General features: G+C 36.8%; 1 protein-coding gene across 1 annotated transcript in view; it reads right to left on the bottom strand.

Annotated features, from left to right (window-relative positions):
* Chm (CHM Rab escort protein) overlaps positions 1-21,919 on the bottom strand; it is a 173,468-nt gene that overhangs the window by 48,865 nt on the left and 102,684 nt on the right. The window contains exon 9 of the mRNA XM_075957406.1: positions 3,005-3,082. Coding sequence (XP_075813521.1) covers positions 3,005-3,082 — 78 coding nt within the window. The remainder of the gene's footprint in view (positions 1-3,004; positions 3,083-21,919) is intronic.

Raw genomic sequence — 21,919 nt, 5'->3', positions numbered from 1 at the left:
CAATAGATAAGAAAACTATGTTCATTGTTAAACTGGACCTTAAGCAATATTAACACAGCCCAAAACAGACACTGTACCATTGGTTTATAAATTAGATATAAATTGTGCAAATTGTTTATAATGTGACTACTGGCCCACATTTAAGCACATGGAACATTTTAAGATCACTTATTTCTAAATGTTAAGGAAGAGCCAGCTAAATACATTCCAATATCATTTAACATAATCAAAGCACCGGGTCAAATCTGGCAGAAGACTCAATGGTTATTGCTGAATCCTTCTAAACTATCTTACAGATAAAAGAATTGGTCCAAAACAGAACTAGCTGCCATTCACATTATTAACACAATTCAAAAGCAGAATTAACAGACCTTTGCATATCTTAGGTGTTGTTAATCAATATGGAACTCCAGAACAGTATGATAATACAAAAGATTTTAAACTAGAAGTAAGCTGCCTACTACCTTAAGTTCATAGTGTCAGTATATCTGGCCAAATTCATCTATCACAGCCTTATAATAAATTAAGATCTAGGATCCACAAACTCAGCACAGAACAGAGTACTCTTGCCTAAATCTTTAAATTTAGCTTACAGAGATGATCACTGTTTCTCAGTGTCATCTAAGAACAATTTATAATTAATTATATTAGGTGACAAACACCTGTCATCCTGAGGTACACAGTAAGAACCTGTCTCAAAACACCAAACAAACCAACACAACAGAAACTTTATTTTGACTGGACTCTACAAGAATATTTACTCAATTCAATTTTCTTTGTCACTTTATACTTTTAAAATTACCAGTATGGAGGTTCTTATGGTTTCTAAGACCTTTATTCTTCACCTATCTGTTCCAATTAGAAGCTGGATAAGTTCATAAAAATAGATCCTTTATTCAGAATATTTCATAAAAATGTAAATCATATGTAAGGTAAATGTAGCCTTTATTTCAACAAATGCTATTACTGTACTAGCATACCCTTTTCAAGAAAGAAAGAGAGAAACAAGGAAAGGAAGGAAGGAAGGAAGGAAGGAAGGAAGGAAGGAAGGAAGGAAGGAAGGAAGGAAGGAAGGTCATCAAGAAATATGAAAAAAAGAAAGAAAGTGATGGAGGAAGGTCATTGGTTAAAAAAATAAAGAAACTGCTTGGCTGGCCCTCATAGGTTAGAACACAGGTGGGTGGAGAAAACAGAACAGAATGCTGGGAGGAAGAGGAAGTGAGCTCAGACTCGACAGCTCTCCTCTCGGGAGCAGACGCCTCAGAAGAGACGCCATGCCCAGCTCCTAGGCAGACACACGCGATGAAGCTCCGACCCAGGATGGATGTAGGCTAGAATCTCCCTGGTAAGCCACCTCGTGGGCTACAAAGATTATTAGAAATGGGCTAGTCCAGGTGCGAGAGTTAGCCTAGAAGAGGCTAGATAGAAATGGGCCAAGCAGTGTTTAAATGAATACAGTTTGTGTGTTATATTTCGGGGCATAAGCTAGCCAGGTGGCCGGGGTGCTGGAAACGAGAAAGAAAGAAAGAAAGAAAGAAAAAAAGAAAGAAAGAAAGAAAGAAAGAAAGAAAGAAAGAAAGAGAAATCATCAAGAAATATGAGCCATGCAAAATTTTATGTGACTGAGACCAACATGTGGTACTGGAATGGTACCCAAAAAGTATAAAAATGATTGAAGCAAATAAACACCAAACAAGCAATTTATTATCTGCTTTCTGTCACAGGAAAGCATTCTTGTTTCAAAATGACTGTAAAAGGAAAAACAAACTGGGAGACATACAGACAAGCCCTCCTTTACGAACTTACAGGACAATCACTCATATGAACTTCATAAGCCAAAATCTGAGTATCCTAAGCCTTTAGAAATAGTCTTTTATATATTTTATCACTTCTTTCACTTACATAGTATGATTCTGTTCTGTTGCTAAAGATACTTTATAAGAACTTAAATCACATGTCAATTTTTATACTACAGAACTGCAAATTTACTAGGTATTATTTATTTCTAGCATTAAATCTTAGCTAAAATAACTACTTATAACACTGTAATTCACCTATGAGAAATTAATGGCCAAAATTTATTCTATTTGGACTATACCCAATTACTGCGTAAAGAAACAAACTGTTTAAGAATCTAGTTACAAATATTATGGCACTTGATAATTTCAACAACACTATTCTTAATACATTCCTAAAATAGTCATCTATGAAACACAGTCAATAGATACTTGGGAACATCTAAGAACGAAGAGAAACAGCAGTTTCAATAGCTCTTAAAACTTTATCCAATTGACCTATTTCTGTTTCAAGGTAAAACTTATAAATTATATGATTGTGTTTTACTGAACTTAACTCAGACAAAAGTATATACTAGTAATCAATAATAAACCCTAGAGAAAATAATTAAAATACAAAATAGAGGTAAATAGATGGTACTCAGCTAGTGTAAGAAAGCAGGGAAATTCGTCCTTTAATCCTTTACCAGCTTGTAGGCCTGATTCTGTTGTAAAAGAATTTATCCTCAGATAACAGGGCAGCATAGTTTATGACAACAATCTACCTAAAAACTCATTAAAGTCTTTTCTCTTGAAGTGACATGCATTATCAGCAGAGATTAATCTGATGAGTCTTTAGGTGAGCTCCATTTTTAAAAATGCAATAACAGAGGGCTTTGTTGTCATCTGATGAAAATCAATTAGAGGAGGTAAGGCCACAAGGAAAACTAACATCACTCATCACCTACCCCAGGCAGCTGAAATGATTTGTCTTCCAAGCTTGAATGATCAGGAGCTACAGTCATATTGCAGGGAAATTAATTTAGTTTCTATATTCTGAACTCACTTTCCTTGTTCTGGAAGACCTAAACACAAATTACTTTTAATCAAGGTTGATATGTTATTAATACCAAGGAGGATCATTCAAGAATCACTTTTTAAAAAGCAACTTCTGTTTTTCACCCTTGTCTAATGTACACATATAGGAAGGTTATGTATGGCATTCTTACTTTCTGGATTCTTTGTCCACTACAAGGCACTGTACAGAATGGCGAAGACAATAGATTCCACCAAATACAGCACACATTCTAGAAAGAGAATAGAAAAATGAGAATTAAGATAACTGAGTTGAAAATTAAGGGAACAACATTTAGTTATCTTATACATAGCAACTGGGATTATAGAAAAGAAATCCAATAATATATATTTTTCATTACTCATTTAAAAAATTCTCAGACATAATATTAACAATTTCTTTATGCAACAAAGTGATCATGATTAATAATAATAATATAATATTGATCTAAAATTATGATCTGGCCAAAAGTGTCACTAAGCAAGAGTTAAATTTCCCCCTAAAGTCAGCTCCTGCAGTTTCTAAGGTACATATAAGCATAAATACCCTCCAGAGGTGATGTAAGATGAACCACAACTACAACAAACAACAACAGCAGAGAAGGATAATGAAAGATGGAACAAAGTGACTTCAGGGAACTTCTGAAGAAATCACTTACCATAGAGGTAAGCAAAATCTCCAGAAGCCAAGACAATAACTAGGCACTGAAAACATAGACTATGGCATGAGTTAACATGCAGCAGAAGCGGGAAGGAGTTTGCTGTGCCATCCAGCTATGCAATAGCGATTCAACACCCACATAGGGAGAACAAGCCTGAAGACCTAAGAAGAAAAGGAAATCATCTTTCATGATATTTCATTATTTAAGGGATATACTTCAGTAAAATGATGTAGAAAAGAAACACACTCATTACTAGAGTTGCAGGGGTGAGTGGATGGGTGTGTAGGTAAGCAGAATGCTGATTTGTCTTGAAGCTTGAGCAGACGAAACATAGACTTCTCTACTCATAACCAAGGTTTCCTCCTCTCTAACATTGGAAATTTGAAAAGATTACACCATTAAACGATGCAAAACACCCCTTATCAAGGAAATATCAAGAAAAGTGGCTCTAGGTAAAAGATAACCCTGGACTTCAACTAGGGCCGCATGAGACTTCCATAGGTTAGAATCTCACAATGATGATTTTAAAACTTGAAATTATCCAGTACAAAAAGAAACACATCAAGCCACAAGTGAGAATTAGCAGACACAATTTAACAGCAGGCTTAAACCCATAACACCTTATTCACATAGAAATATTAGGTAGAGGTTATAGGTATGCATAAAAAGGATTAAACTGTGAAAGAGAACAATGGAATATCAGAAAGGTGACTACAGTAGGCTGATTTGTCTACCAGCAGATGTCCACACCCTAATCTCAGAGATATATAGACATGGTACACTGCCATCATGAAGGACTTTACAAGTACAATGCACTAAGGTTTCTGCTATCAGATTATCCTGGTGAGCACACCACAATTAGAGTGTTCTTCAAAGAAGCAGGAAGGTTAAAGTCAGATATAAAGATGTGCAGATGAGCACGGGGGTCAGAGGGAAGCTGTTTGTATGAGGTGGCCCCATGCCAAAGAATGCAGGTGGCCTTTTTAAACTAGAAAAGGAAAGGAACAGAGCCTTCCTTCGTGCCCTAAGAAGGAATGCAGCCCTGCGGGTCCCTTTCAGACTGCTGACCTTCAGGAATGCAAGATAATAAATTTGTGTTGTTTTATCCTACTGAGTCAGTTAGTGCAGAAATAGGAAATGAAGAGAAAAAAAAAGGAAATTAAGAGAAATATATATATATATATGTTTATAAAAAGAAGCAGCAATATGAACCAAGGTAAAGAATGGGTCATGACCAAGAGATTTGAGGATAGCAAGTTACATTTATCAGAAGAACGATCTCTGATTCGTACTGTATTCAAAATCAGTTTCAGGAAGAGAACAGGCATAAGGTGGAAAAGCAAAGCTAAAAGAGAACACAGGAAGATATGGAGTCAGGAAAGAGAGTTCTCAACAAAACACAAAACTCATCATTAAACTGAGAAAATAGAATAAATTTAACCATTTAAACATGTTGACAAAGTTCTTTTTTAAAAAAAAAAGGCAAGCCACAGATACAAAAAGAGATGTACAAATACATTAGTAGTTACTAAGTCTTGAATAACACTTTGTTACAGTAATCTCAAAATGCATACATTTTTAGAGCAGCAAAACCTATTGCTATGTAGATATTTTAGGTAATCCCTGTTATACGTATGGAAGAAGATGTAGGCAACTTTTTCTTTCTTCCTCTACACATTTTAGGCATTGCGGTTAAGGAAGAATTTTGACTGCCTGAGTTCATATGCCAACTATGCCACATACTAGCTGTGTGACCATGGAAACAGGATAATCAGCTCCACTATATTTAATTTCCCTCACCAGCTTTATTCACATAGGGTTCTTTTGAAGAAAAAACAAAATAATATCGTAAAAAAGTTATAAAATATACAAAATACAGAATTACTAATATATCATATGTTCATTTTAATATGGTCTTTTTATATACCAACATGAAATCAAAAATATCTAGAGCAGAATTAAAAAATAAATGCGCATTTATATACACAATAAAGAAGTTTCATTTAACCAAAGAAGATCTAAGATCTAGCCATTGTCCTGAGCTTCCGGGAGGTGATCTCTATGCCCTCTAAATGTCATGCCTGAAAGGAGTGTTGTTGTTTGCCCAGAGACACTGGTTCAACAGACAGCTTTAAGAAATCAATTTAGGGCAAAGGTGGGGTGAATCAGATAATTTTAGGATGGGGGTGGCCAGATCAACAGTTTGAGTAGGGACAAGAGCTTTGGCTATTTGACAAACAACTAAACTCCAGGACTGGGCACTGACCTCAGCTTCTAGTGAAGTTACACTAAAGCAACAATTAGAAAAAGGCGAATACTGATGCCCAAGTGAGTTTTTGTGCCTGGTTATACATGCAGGTCATATATTTGCATTGGAGAGGAATAAAGCTCTGATTCTTCAGTGAGGAAACATGCTAGAAACTATACATTTGGAATCCCTCAGTGTTCTGCCCTAAAAACCTTGAATTTCTTTACTGCTCCTGCAGAGGGTTAGTTCTTAGAACCTATATCAGGAGGCTCACAAACATCTATAACTTCAGTATCAAGCGATCTGACGACCTCTTCTGGCCTCCCTGGGAACCTATATGCTCATGCTGAACATAAATTCATGAAGGCATACATACATATGAATAAATAAAAAATAAATGTGCAAATTCTTAAAAAGTAATTAAAATCTTTAAAAAGTAATTAAAGTAAATCTGCCTAAATTTTGAGATTTGACAAGACCAAGTGAGTACACTGATGTCTTTATTTTAGTCTATATTGAGAATGTATTTCATAATCTATCAGATGTTAAGACATCGCAATCAACAGAGTCTAATGAGACTTAGAAAAAATAATTTCCTGACTGGACTCTGTAGTTGCATTTGCCATGTGGTATTCAGCCTTCTGCTTTTGGCAAGAGAGTAATGACATACAAGAAATCATGACTAAGGTGACTACCGTAATCTTCGCTGTCAATTTCCTGCTGATAACAGAAGAGTTCGCATAAAACATCACTGGTCTACTTCACACAAATAAGCTAAATGAAATGTAAAGCCCCCAATAAATGCTCTCATTTGTTTGGGGGATACATTTACATTGTGAGTGTGGTTGCAACAGTGTTTCTTATCTACTCAGAAGTAGTGAAAGGTAAACTGGCACCACGTGACCTATAGAAGTTTTCATCTCACACTAGGCCACATTCTCATGTTCACTCCTCTCCCATCCCCGCATGCTCACAGCAATAGAGAAAAGGTAAAGTAGCATCAATTCTTCAAGAGGGTATGTGTCTTAATTTTTTTTTTTTTTTTGCTTTTTCGAAACAGGGTTTCTCTGTGGCTTTTGGAGCCTGTCCTGGAACTAGCTCTTGTAGACCAGGCTGGTCTCGAACTCACAGAGATCCACCTGCCTCTGCCTCCCGAGTGCTGGGATTAAAGGCGTGCACCACCATCGCCCGGCTGCGTCTTAATTTTGAAAAAAAAAATTCTGACTAAATTAAAGTTGTATAAAGTAAAAATGTTATGAAACATGTCACAGAATATTACCACATTATCAAAAGATTGCTAAATGTACTTAATGAAATATGATTTTTACAAAGACCTCTTTTATATTTCTGTATGAAATATGATATTATTTTGCATATATTATCTAGTATCCTTCTGAAAAGAAACCTTTACAAAATCTGAGTTACATGAGGCCTCTATAATTCATCAAAAATTACCTGATTTTGAACATGATATGATCTAACAACCATTGCTGTACACACTATAGAAAAAAAACATGTAAAGAAGGTAAAGGCCCAGATGACCAAATAATGTGAGTGGCATGGAGTTTTACAAAGAAGTTTAATGGCTACACACGGTCATGACCATCCAACCAAAATCTCTCCGAATTTTAAATGAGAACGTAAGTATTTAGTGGTCTTGCAAAGAATAACATCTACTACAAATATCTGAGACTATAAATCATGAAAGTTTACAATTTTCATACTGCTGCTCTTTGGGCTTGTCTGCTGGGAAGGGAAAACACATATAGTTTACAAGGGCGGTATTTATTCTCTCTCACACATCTATTTGTCTTATGTATCTTTTGCTCCTATCATGAAACTCAGTAGTTTGTGTCGGGCAAAATAAGGACATCCATCAACTACTCTTTGTGACTCATTTCCGTATTTTGCCTTCAGTGGTTTTTTTGTTTGTTTGATTGCTGGGTGGTATGACAATTAGCAACAGAGGAAACTTGGTAAAGGTGGGTAGGAAGCTCAACAGTGTGTTCTTGAGACGTATATTCAAAACTTAAATAGTAACTGTGATCGTGGCATCTGGGGAAGGACACGTGAAGAAACAACTATGCTACATTCAGATTACTGGGGCACAAAACCTGTAATATCAAAAAAGAAGGAATAATGGCCATTATTGAATGCTTTCTACATGCCATATATACTACATGTATGAGCATGATACATGCTATAATCATCCCACGAGACAGAGTTTTACAAATTTGGAACTACACACATGCACATGCACACGCACACACACACACAGAAAGAGAGAAAGATAAACAGAGAGACAGACATGGATACACAAAGAGATGTCAAGAGATTTGCTCAGGGTCATTTAATAAATGGCAACGCTGAGAAAGAGACTGAAATGAGATGATTCCAGAGATTTCTCTGTTAGCCTATTGTTTCTGTCAGTATGGAGAAAAGCTGGAGTTAGACGGCCAAATTTACTCCTAAAGTTGTCCTACCCCTGTGTGCTTGCAAAGATTGTTATAAAATGTAGTCCCAAGATGTATTCACTATTATTCCTCCTGAAAAGATGTTTTTATTTCAATACATGCTAAACTTATAGTATAGAACTTCAACTGTATATAGTACAATTATAATTACAGTAGAAATGCTTGACTTTAAACTTTCTAGAAAATAATGAATACTTCATAATTCATATTAAAACATTATAAAGTGCATTGGTCAAGCAGAAATTTAAAAAAAAATACTGTGAATAAAAAGAGAATACTCCAAATGGGGTATATTAATAGGTAATATGGCTTAATAAGTTAGGCTTTAGTGCATGAAATGGTAACCTAGTGTTGCAAGGGTTAATGTGTTAATGCTGAACAATTAAGTTAACCAAAGGAGACAATATCCAAGACTTCAGTTTTACAGCAGTGATATAGAAAGTCCTTCTGTATATGTGCTGCTTTTGTTGCATAAATAATAAAGAAACTGGCCTGGCCTGTTGATAGAGCAAAGTAGAACTAGGAGAGGAAAACTATACTGAATGCTCGGAGAAAGGTGGAGTAAAGAGACGCCATGTTGCTGCCAGAGAAGAAAGATGCTAGCTCTCAGCTAGAACCTTGCCAGTAGGCCAAAAGCTTCGTGGTAAAATATAAGGCAATTCTACCAAAAGCAATCTATAGATTCAATGCAATCCCCATCAAAATCCCATCAAAATTCTTCACAGATCTGGAGAAGATAATAATCAGCTTTTTATGGAAAAACAAAAAAACCCAGGATAGCCAAAACAATCTTATACAATAAAGGAACTTCTGGAGGCATTACCATCCCTGACTTCAAACTCTATTACAGAGCTACATTATTGAAAACAGCTTGGTATTGGCATAAAAACAGAGAAGTCGACCAATGGAATCATATAGAAGACCCTGACTTTAACCCACAAACCTAGGAACACCTGATTTTTGATAAAGGAGCTAAAAGTATACAATGGAAAAAAGAGAGCATCTTCAACAAATTGTGCTGGCAAAACTGGATGTCAATCTGTAGAGGAATGAAAATAGATCCATATCTATCACCATACACAAAACTCAAGTCCAAGTGGATTAAAGACCTCAATAATAGTCCGAACACACTGAACCTGATAGAAGAGAAAGTGGGAAGTACTCTACAACACGTGGGCACAGGAGACCACTTCCTCCGTATAACCCCAGCAGCACAGACATTAAGGGCCTCATTGAATAAATGGGACCTCCTGAGACTGAAAAGCTTCTGTAAAGCAAAAGACACTGTCACTAAGACAAAAAGGCAACCCACTGACTGGGAGAAGATCTTCACCAACCCTGCAACAGACAAAGGTCTGATCTCCAAAATATATAAAGCACTCAAGAAACTAGACTTTAAAATGCTAATTAACCCAATTATAAAATGAGGCTGAACAGAGAACTCTCAACAGAAGAAGTTCAAATGGCCAAAAGACACTTAAGGTCATGCTCAACTTCCTTAGCTATCAGGGAAATGCAAATCAAGACAACTTTAAGATACCATCTTACACCTGTCAGAATGGCTAAAATCAAAAACACCAATGATAGCCTTTGCTGGAGAGGTTGTAGAGAAGGGGGTACCCTCATCCATTGCTGGTGGGAATGCAAACTTGTGCAACCACTTTGGAAAGCAGTGTGGCGGTTTCTCAGGAAATTCGGGATCAACCTACCCCTGGACCCAGCAATACCACTCTTGGGAATATACCCAAGAGATGCCCTATCATACAACAAAAGTATATGCTCAACTATGTTCATAGCAGCATTGTTTGTAATAGCCAGTACCTGGAAACAACCTAGATGCCCTTCAATGGAAGAATGGATAAAGAAAGTATGGAATATATACATATTAGAGTACTACTCAGCAGTAAAATACAAGGACTTCTTGAATTTTGCATACAAATGGATGGAAATAGAAAACACTATCCTGAGTGAGGTAAGCCAGACCCAAAAAGAGGAACATGGGATGTACTCACTCATATTTGGTTTCTAGCCATAAATAAAGGACATTGAGCCTATAATTCGTGATCCTAGAGAAGCTAAATAAGAAGGAGAACCCAAAGAAAAACATATAGGCATCCTCCTGAATATTAACCTTCATCAGGCAATGAAAGGAGACAGAGACAGAGACCCACATTGGAGCACAGGACAGAAATCTCAAGGTCCAAATCAGGAGCAGAATGAGACGGAGCATGAGCAAGGAACTCAGGACCGCGAGGGGTGCACCCACACACTGAGACAATGGGGATGTTCTACTGGGAACTCACCAAAACCAGCTGGCCTGGGTCTGAAAAAGCCTGGGATAAAACCGGAATTGCTGAACATAGCGGACAATGAGGACTACTGAGAACTCAAGAACAATGGCAATGGGTTTTTGATCCTACTGCACGTACTGGCTTTGTGGGAGCCTAGGCAATTTGGATGCTCACCTTACTAGACCTGGATGGAGGTGGGTGGTCCTTGGACTTCCCACAGGGCAGGGAACCCTGATTGTTCTTGGGCTGACGAGGGAGGGGGACTTGATTGGGGGAGGGGGAGGGAAATGGGAGGCGGCGGCGGGGAAGAGACAGAAATCTTTAATAAATAAATAAATTTAAAAAATACTACAAATGGGTTAATTTAATATGTAAGAGCTTGCTAGGAAGATGCTATAGTTATTGGCCAAGCAGTGATTTCATTAATACATTTTCTGTGTGGATATTTCGGGAGCCTGGGCGGCCGGGAAATGAACAAGCAGCCTTCTGCAACTCAGCAGCATTGTGGGGCCTGAAGGAATGTGTGGCTCTGCTATACCTATTTTTTGTAGTACAGTAAGTATGATAAGAATTATAATAATAAGTAATTTGGTATTGAGGAACTATAGGAAAATCCACAGACATATTATAAATATCAGATATTTTTGCTCCTCTAAAAAGACTAAAATGTAGTTGAACAATTATATCATTTTCAAAAAAGTTAGAAGAGAAAAACCTAAACATTGATCACTTGTACTTTAGCTACACCCCGAATACACAGTGAAGTGATAAAACAACAGTTCCACTAAATATGTCTGCTAAATATCATGATATATAATTTAGCTATTGCATCTGCAAATCTTGACAATATTTTTAGTAACTACATGCATAGATAAACATGTATCAGAGCATCAGAGCACTATATTTAAAGCAGCACACTGAGCTTTCTATCATGTTCACCTCGTTCATGTGCTCCGAGAAGCAAGTGTAGAGAGAACCACAAGGATGTGTGTTTATTTTATGTACTTAAGTACACACATGTGCTGGCGGGCAGCAGAAAGTCTCGGTGCTTCTTATATTCACACACCATAATTAATTCTCACTATATATTATATATCACAAGGCATATTTATGAGTTCTAGACTTACAATACATATTTATACTACTACAGTGAGTACTATATAGCCCATATACAGTGAGTACTATAACACTATGTTTATCAATAACACTGTGATTCTTGTATTTCCCCCCTTTCCTAGCCTTTAGTATCCTGGCAGCTGGGAGAAGAGGGAAGGACATTAGGTGTCAAAAGTGAATGCTACATTTTTGGTTGCAGTGGGTCTACCTTCTGGGAAGGTAACACTGGGTATGATGTGAGTCACAGCAGCCTTTCTCCTTAAGACTGCATCTAATATTCAAGCTACTTGCATCCAAACCAGCTTTAGACCTCTCACTGCCTCAGAATCAAATGTATCTTCAAGAAAAAAATTGTCTATAACAATCCTAAGCCAGGCCCCATCTTTTATTGTCCATTCCTGATTCTATCAGTGGGATCAAAAATGACATAAAAATAAATAATGATGTGACCAATGACAAACATGCAAATGTGTGTTCTATCCACAGTGACCTATTATAGTGAAAATGACAGGCCACTCATAATACCGATTACAGTGACAGTACCTGAAAGCAGCTGGATTGACCAGCAATAATCAACATCAAAACTTTCAGCTCATTAGCAATCAAGTGTCCAACTGTAGTCATAATATGCTAGTTGTAGAGATCAGTTTCTGATGGAGCCAATGTGTACATCAGCCATGGGCCTACTTCCTTTTTGTTTCCCTCACTAATAGTTCTATAACTATCTTCCAGTTCTTGAGATGATAAAATGGGGATAATACTTATCACAACTTATCACACAGAATTGTTTACTGAGATAAAGGAGTCAAAGCATGTGAGATGAAGTGTTCGCTATATTGCAACTTGTTAGCTACCATTTCCTGAAGCAGAGCCTAAGTTTACAGATTTCATTCCTTATAAGTAATTGGTGGCCTAGACTGATGAAAGTGTGTAGTAATCTGCCTGGGTGTTCATGATCTGTATTTTCTTCTACTAGAGTTTAAACAACATAGGTACCTGGTGAATGAAATCATCTTCCCCAAAGAAATATGTGCCAGGTCCATGAGAACTGTGTGTGCTAATCACAATGTGCACTGACATTTAGCCCTTCATTCCCAAATATTTATGGAATTAGGCCTACTGTCCAGTAGGTACAGTCCTAGTCTGTTGAGACACAACAATGAAGACAAAGGCTGTTGCTGATAGCATATAACTTTTCTAGTGTAACAATAGACAATGAAACATAAAGACTGTAATTTTCCCAAAAGCAATGGAACAGTTTAACGTTAATGTGATTTTCAAGCCAGAGTATAAGACAGACCGGACTGATATTTGAGCAACGAACCAAGTAAACAGAAGAATGTGACCATGTAAAGATGTGGAGGAAGAATATTCCAAGCAGAATAAATGGCCAATTCCAGTACTTGACGTATAAAATGGCTCAGTGTATTTGAAGAAAGAAAAATGACTATAGCTCTACAAATATCAAATAAAGTGATATCACAAAGAAAGTAAGGGATCTGATAATGCAAAGTCGAAGCTGGGGAATTTTTTTCTTCTTTGGTGGAGCCACCCGAAATTTATTCATGTTTCTACAGACTAACCATCATTGATGTTTATAGAAGTAACCCCAATAAAATATAATGGTTTCATTATGGTGAGTGATGATGGGGACCTAAAGCACAGTAGTAACAATGCAGACAAAGAAGAAAAGATTGGGGCCAGATTTAAGACACAACTGCTGAAGAACTGGATATGGAATATAGATTCCCCAAGAACAATTCAAGAAAATTCATAAAGTTCTAAGTTTAGTGTTTCCCTTTGAAACATATAGTAATCAAATGCACCTTTTCAAGTCCAACTGTCTTCCTTCAAGAGCAATGCTTTGAAGAAGTATCCCGGATACTCTTTTTCTCTCTCCCCGGGGGTGTGTGATTACTAGTTAGTTGGGCACTATCTCTTAGCTTTTCATCAACATCACTACTTAACACTATACATATTCATTTCCAGATGGGGATACACAGATCAGTTTGTGTTCCTTGAAGAAGCTATCATGGACTAGGAAGGACACAGCACTCTTGGTAACCTAAGAAATTATCAGGCACATGTATCTGAATGCAGTGTTGGGCTTCTCATGCAGACTTTAACCCCGAGGAAATCAGGCTAGGCACGGCTGTCACTCTTAGAAGGCATAATCATAATGCATAACTTAGGAAAAAGTTGCCCAAAAAGAATGCATAGCCTTCAGAAAGCTCACTCCCAGAAACTGCCTTTATTTTATACATCTTAGCCATATATCTTGCCTCTTCTGTTCTTGGTGCCACACTGTAGATGATATATTCACTTTTTCCCAAGCTTTTCCAGCTGTCCTTAAATTTAACCTTCTCTAGGAAAGTCACAATACAACTATGTACTGGATGACAGAAACAGATCTGTATTAATAACTGCACCAGGGGTTCAGAATAACTTAGCATAAATTATAGAACACTAGTCATCATTCAAGCCTTAAAAAATAAAGCCTTTCAAAACATTGGGGGTCAATTTGTATGCTTCCATCACAAGCTAGACTACAGATCTACAGTTCACATGTTTGCACAAGGGCTCTAACCATCAGGCCCAACCAAGCTCATAAATCCATCTTATCACAGTGATACCAAGAGTACTAGGAATGGAAAGCATCCGGGTTTCTGAACTAGTCTTAAAATCTAATTTCAAGAACGCTCTAAATAGTCAAAACACTATGACTATGGTAACAGATCTAATTAATAGAATTATTTTAATGATCTTTTAAAATCAATTATATAGAAACAATTCCATTGACTATCCAATTTCCTCTGATTCATCTTCTCTCTCTGCCTCTTGCTCAGCAACGTAGATGACATACCCATTTCTGATTTCTGGTTTGAGTAACCCTTGTGTGAATCTTTTTTTTTCTTCCATTTTTCTACCTCACACTGAAGATCCAAATTTCACAATACATAGACAAAAAGAAACCTAGTCTAAACAATGACAAGAATATGCTTGTCTCTTTAATTGGTGATGTCCAGTAGTATTATATAGGTATTTGTGAGTGCAGAAACAAGACTAATCTGAACTATACGAAAATTCCCTTATGGATAAGCACCACATTTATTATCTGCTTATCTGTTGTTATCTAAGTCTATCCTATTTATTGCCTATTGTGGGTAGTGCAACAAAAGCATGAATATATAGTTATTTCTGTGATATTTTAGCGTCAAGAGTCTTTCAAGTAATGCCCAAGAATGGTAGAGTTGTGTGATAGTTCTAGTATCAGGTTGTAGATTGTCTTTTAAATTTTGTTGAGAATTTCATACATGAACACTGCATTAACATCAAATCCCGTCTCTGACTCCTCCCTTATCTTCCACCCTCCAAGCCCCTCCCAAATTTATTATCTCTTCTTTATTACTGTGATGTGTGTATTCTAATTTATGATAGTTTTCTCTATTGTTACATGCATGCATGCACACACACTGCCTACTGAGACTATTTAGTGTTAGTTGTATGCATAGGAGTTCACAGATGACTACTTTGTATTGGTTAGCCAATGAGGGGGCACATCCTATGGCAAACTGGTCATCTCTTTCTCAGAAGACAGTAATTGCTATATGGTCTCTCTTATTTTCAGTTTCTAAGGAACCTCCATATTGACTTCCACAGTCCTTGAATGTTTACATTCCCACCAGCAATGCATATTGATACTTCTTTCCTACATCCTCCCAGGCATTGTTTGTTATTTGTTTTCTTAATGACGGCAGGAAAATGGGTGGTGCTTGAGATCATTTTGTTAAGTGAAGTTAGCCAGATGAAGAACATAAACTTAACATTGTGCATGCATGTGCAGGACATGAAAGTAAAAGGGGGCTCTGGGAGCAGAGGAAGAGCTATCAATGTTGGGAAGGAAAAGACAGGGCCGGGGAATCTATGTTACATGAAAGCAGAAGGGGACCTATGGGGGAGAGGAAGTGGAGCAGCAACAGAGGGCAGGAAGGAAGGCAGTGGGAGAGAGAGGTAAATAAGTGTACAACATACAATGTTATATTTTTCTTAAAATGCCATAACAAACCATTACTTTGTATGCTAACTTTAAATTCCCCATAAAAACAAATTCAATAAAAAATTAAAGTGAATGACTACAACCACCATCTTCTGACCTATATACACTGACTCCTAGGTCCCTTTCACTATTCTGAATATTGTGCAGCAAGACCACTGTCTGATAAATTTCTAAATGTCAACTGTAAACTGCAACGCAGATAGCTAGTGAAGGGGAAGTTACTATGCTGACTCCCCTATCATTTAGAAAAATATTTCATGATTAAAAAACAAAACAAGAAAACTAAACACTGTTTCTTGGTAAGCCTACTATAAAAATCTCACCATGCAAGTAAGAGCTCATTTAAACCACCCTCTTCCTTCCTTCCTGTGTTTAAACCAGATCTGTATGCATGACTAAACATTATCCCCAACCCCATGGTGAGAGAACATTTATTTTTTAAAGCAGTCTTTGATATAAAATGTTATCAAAGGCTTTTTGAAAACTCGAATGTTCACCAGCTCCCCCTTGTTCACACCATATTTACCCTTGTCAAAGAACTTTTAGAATGTTAAGGTATAATTCTCTCACAAAACCCACGTTCTTTCTTCCTGTGTATTCTATATTCAAGAACTTTAACTTTCTGCTATTTATTACAAAATTAACTCTCACGCTCAATTAATAGTTTGCCTTACTGCTTTGTCACTCCTGGGCTATTTCTTGAAACTATATACCCTGTACACCTTTTCCACTCCACATGTCAATTCATTTCCTCTTAACTGCCCCCACTCCAAACAGGAGTTCAGGATAGTGTTACCATATTAAACTGTAATGGCTGAAAAAGCACATCAGGACCCAGTCGTCTGTGATCTCAGATACAGGGTTTCCACTTTGCATCCTGTGTTAGCATATATGAAGTTGTGTGGTCAAATAAAAACAAAGGGTGCCCAGCTGTGATAGGCAACTCCTGGCTACAACCTTCAGGCCTTCTTAGTACAGTCTAGAATGGTCCTAGTCAGGGACTGAAAGTACAATTCAGCTGCTGTTCACCTAGAGTTGGACATTTGGCTGAAATCAAGTCAATCAGATACTAACTGGCCACCGTTTTTGAACTGTGTTAGCTTAAGAATAAGAATGAAAGAGAAATTCATAGATTTAACCTTCTGATAAGCATGATAAAAATGCTGTGCATGTAACAATTAGAGGAATATTAAAGATGAAACTATCCAGTCCAGACACAACAAGGAAGTAATCATGCATTCATTAGAGAAGTTACAGAGGTTTATTTTTTGTTGTTATTGCTGTTGTTCTTGTTTTGGTTTTTGGTTTTCTGAGATAGGGTTTCTCTTTGTAACAGTCCTGGCTGTCCTTGCTCCTTGCTTTGTAAATCAGACTGGCCTTGAGAAGTTACAGGGTTTAAGTATAAGCAAACCTTTCAAAGACAAAAGATTAATTTGCTTACCTAACAAGCTGATGTTTTTTGTTTGCTTGCTTTTATTCATTTTACATACCAACCACAGTTTCCCCTCCCTCTCCTCCTCTGGATTTCCTCTTCACCTCTCCCCAATTCAACCCCCATCCCAGCATTACCACTCTTGAGTACATACCCAAAGGATGCTCAATCATGCTACAAGGACGCTTGTTCAACTATGTTCATAGCAGCATTATTCATAATAGCCAGAACCTGCAAACAAACTAGATGCCTCTCAACAGAAGAATGGATGAAGAAAATATGATACATTTACACAACGGAGTACTATTATTTAGTTGGGGGGGGCAGTGGCATCATGAAATTTTCAGGCAAATGGATGGAACTAGAAAAATGCAGATGGTTTCTAATAATCAGAGATGGTTGAAGACCCAAGAAGATGGTTCAGTGGTTAAGAGTATTAGCTGCTCTCACCAAGGATCCTTGTTTTATTCTAAGCATCAACACAGTACTTCACAACAGTCTGTAACTCCAGTCCCTCTTCTGACCTACACAGGCACTGGGCACACATGAGGAGTACAAAGATATATTCAGGCACTCATGTACATGTAAAGAAATAAGTATTTAAAACTTACTCTATTGAAAGATACCATCTTCTTAAATACATAAGCAAAAACTGTTGCTTTCCTAGGGTGAGGAGTTGCCAAGTGGCAGACCGGAAGAACTACCCTGCCTGTAGTTCTGCATTACTTGTTATAACAGTTAAAAAAAATGGATCTGTGGCTCCTTTAAACAAGAGGAACATCAAGCTAATCTGGGAGTGATGAAACTTCAATCAAGACCTATGATCACACACGCAGTAGCTGCTGAGTTATGAACACATGTTCTACAGTTCACCACAAACTTTTCCATTCCTCGAAATCTTCTTCTAGCCCATTTAATTTCTTACTATGATCTACCAGATTGCATTTCCTTTGTTTCTGCTATCTGCTAAGTTTTCATTTTGATATTTCACTCATGGTGTCATGAATATTCCATACTAGATGATATTCAGGAGGCTGTTCATTAAAATCTAAAATATGAGTGCTAACAGAAGGCTTCAGGCACCAGAAACACACACACACACACACGAGCAGAACTGGTAAAATTCTGAGTGTATATCCACTTAACCACCTTTAGAAGACTTAGGGATGGGAAGATGGTCCAGTGGGTAACATATTTTCTGTATAAGCACAAGGACCAAAGTCTAGATTCCCAGCAACTGCATAAAAGCCAGGCATAGTGGCATGCAGCTGTAACTTCAGAGCTGTGCAATATACAGGTCCTGATAGTTTTCTGGGTAGGAAACCTACTAGCTTCATGTTTGGGAAGAGATTTGTCTCAGCAAATAAGGTGAACAGTGATTCAGGAAGACATCAGATGTGGACTTCTTCCCCCACACAGCCCCCGACACACACATGATAGATTAAAAAAAAACATAAAAGATATAGAAAGAGAAAAATGTATTTTATGCTCTGAAATGCCAAAAACAATTAAAAATGCATCAATAGGTTTTTTTCCATTTCCATTCTGTTCTAACAATAAAAGGCTTTAGGGAATGTCTATGATTCAGGGTTATAGCATTCATTTATATTTTTTTAAAAAAAAATCAATGTATAAGATAGTGATTAATCAAAGTTTAAACTTCATTATGAATCCATCTTATTTAGAATGCTCACATATTTCAAAAACATTTTAAAGTGATTTTTTTTTAGTTATTTACCAGGTAATATGAAAATAATCCTTATATTTCATCGAAGTTTTATAGTTCTCAAATGAGCACAGAGAAATTAAAATACTGGAAGCAAAGCAATGATCACTTCTCTGACAGGAATATATAGATCTGACTAATGACAACAGAGCACAAATTTCCTCATTTGTGGGTATGGTTTTCTTTTGTAAAACTTTGCATTAAAAAGACAAAACGCCATTTTCAAGCATTTACAATAATCACATCACATATAAACTTAGAAATGACAATTTGTCTTCTAATTTCACAAGCCTTGGAATTTTTTCAAAAGTAAATTCACTTTATTTTAATAGACTCTGATAGAATGTAATGCCTGACTGCACGAAAATATTGCTAGGGCTAATTTTTCAGTATAATCAGCTGTATGACAAGGGTAGCCAACACCTACTGTTACTATATAGGAAAAACACACAGCTTAGGCTCAAGAGTTTCTCACGTCCTCCATTTTTATGAAAGTTAAGAACATGGAAATTGTCTCTGAAAAAGATGAAAAACTGAAACTATTGACAGAGATTGTTTGTTCCAGTTATTAAATTGCCTTTATAATTACAAGCTCAAAGAAAATCCACAAACCAACATAATATCCATAAAATATATTTTTCAGATAATTGTGTATATTTGTAGTATACCCGAACTCTTTGATGCTATTAACCCCAAAGAGCAGACAGTTAAGAAAATATAACTCTAATTAGTCGAGTACAGTTCCAACAGTGATTCCGATATTACTGAAACTGCATACCAACCATGGACTGAATTTCAACTTTGCCCTGGTGACATCAAATAGTATTATAGATCAATTAAGAGTCATGAAAAAAAAATTGGCTGGTAGCCCTCATCATACATAGCCTTTAAAAAAGCAATTTTAATTCCTATCAAGGTAAGAATCAGGAGTTGTAATTTTTTAATACAGCCGCAAAACAATAGGACCCATTAATAGCTGAACTTTTGACAGCACTATTCAAGATGATTTATGAGTTTGTATATAATTTGATTATTCTATTAATTCTGCTGATTACTGCTTCAGCTAGTAAAGTGAAGGTCACTTCCAAAATAAATCTTCATTACATTTCACAGAAAGTAACTGCCTCCAACTAGTTGTTTTCTTTAATTAAAAACTAATGTAACAAGAAAGAAGATAGGCTTCAGGGTTACTCATCTGTTGTACTGTGTGGATATAACATACAGAATGCAAATCCAATGCAATACAAAGTGTTCCTTCATCTAATACTTTAATTTCAAAACTGGAAATATTACATTTATTTATACTAATACTAAAATTACAAAACCCAACTCTACTAATGTTTTAAAAATTAAAAAGAATATTTTAATTTATAAAAGGATATTTAAAAAGTCCCTAAACACACATTATAAAATGTAAAAGAATGTTTTCACTTCTAAAATTATATATGTGGGGTTATGTCCATGAAAAAAGAACAGTAGACGACCATTGCCTTAACCAGATCTAGACGCAGAAAGAAACTCTCTATGCTCCATAAGATAAATAATGGGCACAGGGCCCCGAGAGGTTGGAGAGAGATCAGAGGAAAAATGGTCAGAGCTCATATTAATACATTATTCTTATTTAATCTATTTTTACACACAGAACATTCTGTGTCCTAGATTTAATGCTTCATTTTATTATTTTTTAAAGTTCCTCAGCCCTTCAGCTTGAGGTCCTATCATCAAAGCTGATGAATCATATAACCGCATCAAACCAATAAAGCAAATTAAATGATGCATATTTTCCCACAGAAGTAAAAAGCAATCTTCAAACTCAGGAAATAACATTTCGAAAGACTGAAAGTTTGATTATAATAAATTATAGAGGTACAAAGATACTACAAAGAAGTAGGCAGCAATAACTTTCATGCATCCTCAATCAATTGGGCTTCTACCACATACTATATTTGTGTTTAACTGCTTTGCCCCACTATGATCGCCTTCCCTTTTATATATACGAAAAGATTCTGCATTCCAGCTAAATACCTAATGGTACTTGGCATTTAGAATGCTCTTCCCATAACCTTTAAAGCTCATGTTGTTCCATCATACTCTGGCACCACACTCAAATGTTACCTACCTTCCTGAGTAGGCTTGCATACCCATTTCCCTCTACCACCTACCATATGTCCTTCCCAACAATCACTGCATGAAAAAAAAAATCCCTCATTTTTCTCATAGAACATTCACTCCAATTATTTCACATCTCTCCCAACATTCTTCACCACCTCCAAAATCTCCTTTCATCAGTTAGTTTATCATAAACATGAACATCTACCAAAACACTGGAGAATTTATTTGGCAAGTTAAATTTTTTTTTTATTGAGAAAAGGAAGAAAAAAAAAACAAGTTTCCACCTCCTCCCAGCCTCCCATTTCCCTCCCCCTCCTCCCACCCTTCTCCCCCTCCTCCCACCCTTCTCCCCCTCCTCCCACCCTTCTCCCCCTCCTCTCACTCCTCTCCCCCTCCCTCTCCAGTCCAAAGAGCAGTCAGAGTTCCCTGCCCTGTGGTAAGTCCTAGGTCCTCCCCCCTCTGTCCATATCTAGGAAGGTGAACATCCAAACTGGCTAGGCTCCCACAAAGCCAGCACATTGCGTAGGATCAAAACCCCGTGCCATTGTCCTTGGCTTCTCATCAGCCCTCATTGTTCGCCATGTTCAGAGAGTCCAGTTTTTCTAAACTTGCATGTGATAAAGCAAGGATCCTGTATTTATAGTCAGTTGCTCCTAATTGATTTGGTGGTGGTGGTGTTGGTGGGAATTCACAGGCCACAGAAATCATCTACGACTATTGCAAATGTAGTGGTGGTGGAAAACAATGAACTAACTAACCACACTCTTACTAATAAAGTCCATATTTTCAACAGATTTAGAGTCAGTTTGTGGTCAAAGAAAAGCCAGAAAGAAAGAGAAAGATGGTGGGAAGCAGAGAGGGAGAGAATACATTCACCATTTCTTTAAGGCAAGTTCTATGCTAGTTATTTTTCTGACAATTTGACACCAACTAGAGTTATCTAGTAAGAAGG

Source organism: Microtus pennsylvanicus, chromosome X, assembly GCF_037038515.1.
Source record: "Microtus pennsylvanicus isolate mMicPen1 chromosome X, mMicPen1.hap1, whole genome shotgun sequence".
NCBI lineage: Eukaryota > Metazoa > Chordata > Mammalia > Rodentia > Cricetidae > Microtus > Microtus pennsylvanicus.
Note: the sequence above shows the minus strand (reverse complement) of the source record. Positions and strands in the feature narration are given on the sequence as shown.